Genomic DNA, 7,745 nt, shown 5'->3' with positions numbered 1-7,745 from the left:
CAAAAAAAAAACAACTTTTTTTTTTACAGCATTTTCACCTCGTTTTGATTGACAACAACAGAACAAACAAGGCATCAGCTTTTATAAAAACCAATAAGAGAAGGTTTGTCTAGTTCCTACACTGACTAGATTCAGTGCTATAACAGCAGTTTGAATTATAGGAATGGCGAAGTACTGTCGACATGTCTTCTGATGTCTAATAAAACGAATAAGTGAAAGACTGAACAGCAATCTTTGAAAGGCATCATCTAAAAATACTCTCGATTAAAGTACAGATCATTGGTTGTGAAAGAAGCAAAAAATCCTTTTTGTTTTTATCTCTAATATCACCAAATCTAAATCTTACAAAAAGCTCTTTGAAAAAAAAAAATACTTAACAATAACTTAAATACATAAATTATTACATCTCTCACAAAATTGAAAATTTGAATATGACTAAGAAACAAACAATAAAGTGTGATGGATAAAACAGAAAAAGGATGGGTAGAAAAAAAAAACTGGTCCAGACATTTCTACTTGGTCCAGCAGCTGAATGTTAAAATTGCATGTCGTTGCATTACAAACCACAGGAAGGACACAAGTGTCTGGTGTCCTGTATGAAAAGAAGCTTTGGCACGGACACACCAATCAGACGATGTGCTAAACACACATGCAGAGGAGGCTAGCCTTGATCTCCAGCCTATTTATATTGTCTGTATGTTGGTGTGGTATCTGAGATATCGAGCTGCGGTGTGTGTGTGTGTGTGTTATCATGAGTGTATTTGGGCTCAGTTCTTCTCACAGCATGGCAGAAATCAGTCAGCTGAGTCAATACACTTCAGTACTCTTAAGAGAACAGAATGTTCTCCGTCTAACCTTCTCCTCGCTCACAATGACGATTCCACCTCCCTAGTGATGATCACAACGGATTCTGGCCTGCTTGTTTCCTCCACAGACTCGCTGATGATCTCCAGAGATGTAGCAGAAGTACTGGTTACCGTTGGGGTTTTGGCTTCACATGGATTCTTCGGTTCTATAGCTCCATCAGGAGGCTTTGCAGCATCAACGGCGCCACAGCAGAGCTTTGGGGCGCACTGCGTTCTACAGGAGAGCTCGCAGAGTGAAATGCGAGACTCCGAGTTCACCGTTACGAATTCTGGTTGAATGGTTGTAGCGTGGATGCCCTCATTGTGGAAAAAGTCCTTGATACGCTTGGCTACGTCCATGTAGGACGTGGGGTCGTGGCATTTGATGTGCGCGGTGGCGATGATGCGACTGCCTGCCAGCTGCCAGATGTGCAGCTCGTGCACCGCCAGCACACCCTCCAGATCCCTCAGGCGAGCGTTGAGCTGATGCATGTCGATTTGCTTGGGCACGGTCTGTAGCAGGATAAGTGCAGACTCCTTCAACAACGGGTATGTGGTGTAGAGGAGGATGAGGACCATAATGATGCAGAGGGTGGGGTCGAGATACAGCACCCAGCAGGGTCCCGCTACGTGCAAAGTGGCGTTGGATATTGCACTGCTGCTGTTGAGCGAGTGGTCAGCGCAATGTTGGCCTACACAAGGGTTCTCACAGATACTGCCCGGAGAGCATGGCTTCCATACGATGTTGAAGATGATGGCGTTGATCACCACGATGACCGAGCCGAGAGCGTCGCCCAGGACGTGCAGGAAAACCCCCCGCATGTTGAGCTGGGACGCCGAGTCGTGTCCATTCTCGAGCTCTTCGTACGGAGCGCCGCCGTTAATCTGCAAATCCAGGCTGTCATTGTGACACATCTCTACGAAGGAGAAAGAAAGCAAGAATGAAAATTCAAGAAAACATATGACAAAACAGCAGTTTGTATATTCTCATTGAAATGTCAACATTGGCTACCAGAAATCGCTTACCCCACCTTTAATCAGCAGTTATGCTTTGCTCCATTTAACTTGGAAAGACAAACTTTTCAACTTTTGAGGAAATTAGGGTGTATAAAAGCACTGGAATGTTTCACTTGTTTGTATTCACAGCATTCCAGACAACAGTATGGAAGCAGTGTGAAGTGGAGTTACATTATTATTATTAGTTTTTTCCTTTTTTTGAAAGACTGTTTCTCTGGCTCAAAGTGTGTCTCACTCTAACTAGCAGGGAACAAGAATGGGAAATTCAGAGTAGCTGGAGGAGAACACTTTGAGAGAGGAGGGGAAACTATTGTAGCTCCACTCACATACTCTGTTCCAGACCGGCTTATATACATACTAATATTAATAATTAGTAAAATGTGATATTGTTCGAAGCGTTAGTTCACCCAAAAATACTCAATATTGTTTCAAATCTGTATGATCTACTTTCTTTTGTGGAACACAAAAGAAGATATTTAAGACTATTTTTCACCTATATAATTAATATTGATGGAGCCCAAAAACAACATTGGACCCCACTTGACTTTCATTATATGTACAAAAAAAGTATTCCACAGCAAAAAGTAAAGGCTCGTTCACACCAAGAATCATAACAAAAGATAAAGATAACTATAACAGCAACTATATTAGCATCCACATCATCACACGATAACATTCTGTTTATTTTAAGCATACACTACAGTCATTTGCCGCTTTAAATGCTCTTTAACATCTTCTAAAGTGGATTCTAGGGGTGTACGATATCTCAATATTTTTTGTGATTTTTAAAAAAGAATATTAATAATTTAAAAATATTTTGCGAAGCGTGTTTTTGTGTTGGTACCTTGGCTTGGCTGTCTTAATTAGTGATTCATAGAATCAATCATTCAAAAAATGTGTTCAAAACTGCTGATTCATTTAGAAATGAAGCCAGCAACAGTCTTTATGAATAGATCACTGAATCGTTGACTCAAATGATTCATTCAGGAATGTGTTGCTCTGAGATGCACCAATGTCCTGCTCTGGCTTTTTCATTGGTGAAACAGAAAAACAGAACAAAACAAAACAAAACAGACAAACAATATTATGTATAAAATGCATCTCACTCAGTATTAAGTTTTTGTATATTGACCTGTTGTATAAAATCAATAAAACATTTGTGATTGCGCCGACTTTTGGGAAAATGGCACTCTTGTTTGTGTGACATTGCCTAACTATATCATATCTTATAAATATAAAAAAACAAAAACACATACAGGATATTTTCTGCTTTTTTAAAACGTGAATTATATGGGAATTCTAACAGGCTTTTTTGTTTTTTTTTGTTACAGTAAATGCTTTTGGACTGCAAAGACCAAAAGCTTTGTAATGTCAGCTCGCACATTCTTAACAATTATGATATTAATGTACACAATAAATTTTGCACATCCCTAGTGGATTCCAACTGGCTGTCAATGTTTTCATCAACTGAAAAAAAAAAAAAATTTTGAAAGTGATTCCAATGATATTGTTCCTGTATGACATTATTTTTATAGGTGTACTGTGGACTTCCCTATTCTCAGAATTAGAACAATTATTAAAACTTTACAGTTATAGTTATCGCCTTTGGTGTGCCAACAAATGTAATATTCATCCAAAAGCCTCACTAACAATGTACCGTCAAAATACACAGAAGCTTCATTTCATTAATATAACATTTTTGCAGTGAGCTGATCATTCACTGAAGCCTGTGGGTAATGTAACCCATCTGTTCATCTCTCATGTGATATGACCCATCTGTTCATCTTTCATCTGGGCTGTCATAAACAAGCAAGCAGACAAGGCCTTGGATGAAATTCCTCTAGATACGCAGAGTACTATTTCAGCTTGTATTTGGAATAAACTGCTTTTCTTGAAGGAATCTGGTTACAATTCTGCTTATCTGATTAAAAAAAAAACAGATAAAAGCACAGAAATAAAATGTCTGCACATGATCTTCACTGGTAATGAGCTGCCATGCCATCCCATTGTTTTGAATCCATGGAAACAAGAAGCATTTAACCTAATTATGCAAAAGAGCAAGGTTGATTGTTGCTCAAACTGTCACAAAAACAGACTAATCAAATAAACAGTGTGTGATAATGGACAGTCAAGCAGCAGACGGAAAGCCTCTAAGGGCCGTGACACACCAAGCCAATGGTCAGCTGGTGTCGTCCACTGGCAGGCTGGTGTTGAGCATCTGTCAGCACAGGTTTTTTTTAGTGGGCTCCTCACCGTTTGCACGAGTCAGACGCTATTCTGCGGCTTTTCGGCTGATGGATCATGTTGAACTGGCGTTGGGGAGAGATATCACTCTGATTGGCTGTTTAGCTTAGCAAACCAGTGCACAAAAAGGATGGCAGAAGCGACTAACCTTTTCTCATTTTTATCCTTATTTCTCACCTCCTGTTCTTCCTTTCGTCTTCTACAAGAACAAGACCAAGGGCTGATAATGCCAGTTTAATTGGCATCTTGTTAGACATATTTGAATAAATAAATAATACAAAATTGTGAAAATGGTAGAAAGCACTGCCTATGGTTTACTGTTTGTATATCCGCAGTTCTAATTCTGGTTTACCATTTTGAATTACAAACACAGACTACTGCCATCTGCTAGTAAAGAAAGTTATTTCTTCTCATGCAGGCACAGAATGTATATGCTAGTTAGCTGTTGACTGTAGCCTCTCAGGTGTTCAAGCACAACTAACTGACCCAGACGCAGAGGGGATGGCAACACAGACGGTTATCGTCGCCACTAGTTCATTGATGTTGGCTTGGTGTGTCACAGCGTTAAGAAACTGAACCGTTAGCTGACCACAGAATACATGGCTTAGATCGCAGGCTATTTTTGACAGCCCCCAAACAAAGACCAGAACAGTCACCAGAGCTATGATCAGTGATCGTGTCCAACAGCATTGTGAGCCAAATTCCCACATGGTCTTAATAAAGTACCTAATTACCGATCTCTGTATTTATCTATCTATAAAAAAAGACCACAGTGGTGGTTAACACAAAATTACCACAATTCCACTGTAGTAATAATGGCTGTAGTAACTATATGTTAGTGGAAACCATGGCAACCATAGTTTATTTAATAAAGGTCAACCCTGCTTAAAAAAACAACAACAACCAAAACCAGCCTAATCTAGTGGCTGCCTTTTGCTGGTCTTCAGGCTGGTTTAGAAGGAATTTTGACTTCTTTAGCTGGTCAGGCTGGGAGACCAGCTAAAACCAGCTTAAACCAGCATAGGCTGGTTGTAACTTTTTTTCAGCAGGGAAAACCGCCACTTAAACAGTTGGGCATTCAAATTTCAGGGCATTTTTTGTGTACATTTTCTTAAAAGCATATTTTACACAAAAATGTCAGTTCTGTAATTCGCTCACCCTAATGACATTCCAAACCAGTATGACTTTCCTCTGCTGGACACATACAAAGATATTTTGAAGATTGTTGGTCATTAAACAGTTTTAGTTACCACTGACTTCCGTTGTATGGACAAAAAAAGCCTAATTCTCCTTTCCTCATTACATAATATAGCAAGACCAAAGGATGAAAATGCCAGTGCCATTTGCAACTTATCAGACATATTTTAAGAAACAAATTCGTCCGTGGAGAGCAAGAAACTATTGTGTAAATGATAGCTAGCGCTGCATAGTTCCAGTCTCTTCTCTTTTTGAACGAATTTAGATATTGTGAAGATTCCTGGTAACCAAATAGTTTTGGTACCCTTGACTTCTACTGATTAGACCCCGACGGAGACATTTCTCAAAATATCTTCTTTTATGTTCCACAGAAAAAAAAATACAGGTTTGAAACGACATGAGGGTGAGTAAACGATGACGGAATTCATTTTGGGGTGAACAATCGCTTTGACTTGATGGGCTTGTTGCCAGTGGCTGCAGGTTAACGAACAAGCTCAAACAAGAAACAAAAGCCCCGAGAGGAAAGTTTTCCACACGTTTCGTCGTACATCATCCGACTTTAACCTGATTAATACACACCTGATCTCGTTTGTTTTGAATCATTAATTATATCCATCTAGTGTTCTACATATCTTAGAAGTTTTAATGACAACAAACCCGATTTACCGGCTCTGCTCCTGACCGGATTAACGCCATTTGGGCTGTTGTTCTGATTCCCGACCAGATTATTGGTCTCCTCGCCCGCGGCCCGACTATCCTCCAGCGTCTCACACCGGCGCACCTTCCCGTTCTTGTGTTTTTTGTGTCCCCCGTGGCTGTGGCCGTGTCCGCCGCCTCCGGCGTGCCCGTGAAAGAGACAGAGCCCGAGCAGGTTGACCAGCAGCCCCACAGCCCCCACCGTGATCACCACCACGGGCTGCTCGATCTCATGAGGCTCCGTGAAGCGCTCGATGGCCTCCAGGATGATGGTAAAGCAAAGCGCGGTGAGGAAAACGGCGTTGACCAGGGCGCCCATCACCTCGGCCCGGATCCAGCCGAACGTGTTTTTGTTGGTGGACTGGGTCTGCTCCGCGAAACGCACCGCTACCAGAGCCACGACCAGCGCGATCACGTCCGACAGCATATGAAAGGAGTCCGAAAGCATCGCTAAAGACGACGTGATCCGGCTCACCACCACCTCCACAATGAAATAGCCGAAGGTGAGCGACAGCATGCACAGCAGGCGGACCCGGTTCGGCGCGCAGGCCATGATTCCACCGCGAGCAGAGCACGAAACAAAGCTTTAAATCAACACGATGCCCCTTCGGGTTAATATCCCATAACCGAACTCGTTTCGACAGACAGACAGTAAGCGATACTTCGATCCGTGTGTAATGAGCGCTGGGGACCGTAGTTCGGTCCGGTTATAGTGCTCGTCTTCTGCCTCCGGTCTGCAGACGGCTGAAACTTTGCACCCGGACCGGCGAACTTTCCGCACGGAACACGCTCAGCGTCTGGCCACGCCCACACTCGCCTGCGATTGGCTGAAAACTTGGGATCGAAGAAAATTTAACTCATTCCTCGAAAAACGAAGAACTAAGTGACTAAATTCAGAGTATCCCTTGAACCGTGAAACCCCGAACTGTATTATAAAGTTATGGAGCCCAAAGCAGAAATTCTTCTAAATTTTAATGAATAAAAACAAAACTGATAATATTATCAACACTTTATTCTAAAAAAAAAAAAAATTTGCAAATCCAAATAAAACAATCCAGGCAATAAAACATCTATAAAATGACAAGAATACAGCACATTATCTTTGATAAAATAATCCAGTGTAATGCCCACAAATGTGTTGTTCCACTGTACTGTACAAATGCTGCAGCAAATAAATAAAAGCACAAATCTTATTTCCTAATGAAAACAACTGTAAATAAAACTCTTGATCCCACTAATGCTCCACTTTCAGTAGTAAATTGTGGTTCATGGTTAGCGGATGCCCTGCATCTCTCTGGGCTTTGATGAATACATCTTTTCCTCTTCACCAAGAGTTTGGATACGCATGTTAGCCCATTGGTACCTCTTTACAAGACAATGTTCTTGAGGTTTAGCGATCAGTCTGCTCTCAGGTCTGCCGTTTTCCTTGCCGTCTCCTGCAAAGTGAACCCTCTTCTTTCCCGGGGAGATGTTCTCTTCATTCTCTGTCAAAACACAGAATTAGGTCACTCTCATGTTTTAAAGTATTTTCTTTCATTATAAGATCTGTAACCCATATAATGTTGGCTATGAGTCATGCTTTCCTTGTTACGGCACACTGCACTCATCAGCCTTCACAAGTATTGTTTGCTAGCCTCATTACATACAGTACCAGTCAAATTAAAAAATTATTGTAAAATATTATCACCGTTTATATATATATATATATATATATATATATATATACACACACACACACACACACAC

At 41.1% G+C, this 7,745-nt stretch overlaps 2 protein-coding genes across 3 annotated transcripts in view; both read right to left on the bottom strand.

The window, feature by feature from the left end:
- Positions 1-760: 760 nt before the first annotated feature.
- On the bottom strand, positions 761-6,937 carry LOC107712418 (zinc transporter 1-like). Of its 2 annotated transcripts, none has more exons than XM_016517659.1 (2): positions 5,961-6,937; positions 761-1,762 (listed from the first exon to the last, which is right to left on the bottom strand). In XM_016517659.1, exons 1-2 carry the CDS (start codon positions 6,550-6,552, stop codon positions 867-869), a joined length of 1,488 nt encoding a protein of 495 aa, XP_016373145.1. In that variant the 5' UTR covers positions 6,553-6,937; the 3' UTR covers positions 761-866. The 2 variants fall into 2 exon arrangements, with proteins under 2 accessions (XP_016373145.1, XP_016373146.1); XM_016517660.1 differs by having other exon boundaries at positions 5,970-6,937.
- A 115-nt stretch (positions 6,938-7,052) lies between these two features.
- LOC107712406 (serine/threonine-protein kinase Nek2-like) overlaps positions 7,053-7,745 on the bottom strand; it is a 7,727-nt gene continuing 7,034 nt past the window's right edge. Inside the window, exon 7 of the mRNA XM_016517646.1 lies at positions 7,053-7,483. Within this exon, the coding sequence (XP_016373132.1) occupies positions 7,272-7,483 (212 nt within the window). The 3' untranslated portion in view covers positions 7,053-7,271. The remainder of the gene's footprint in view (positions 7,484-7,745) is intronic.

Source organism: Sinocyclocheilus rhinocerous, unplaced genomic scaffold (genome assembly GCF_001515625.1).
Source record: "Sinocyclocheilus rhinocerous isolate Xijiao unplaced genomic scaffold, SAMN03320098_v1.1 scaffold2613, whole genome shotgun sequence".
NCBI lineage: Eukaryota > Metazoa > Chordata > Actinopteri > Cypriniformes > Cyprinidae > Sinocyclocheilus > Sinocyclocheilus rhinocerous.
The sequence above is the reverse complement of the archived record's forward strand: the minus strand, read 5'-3'. Positions and strand labels throughout refer to the sequence as shown.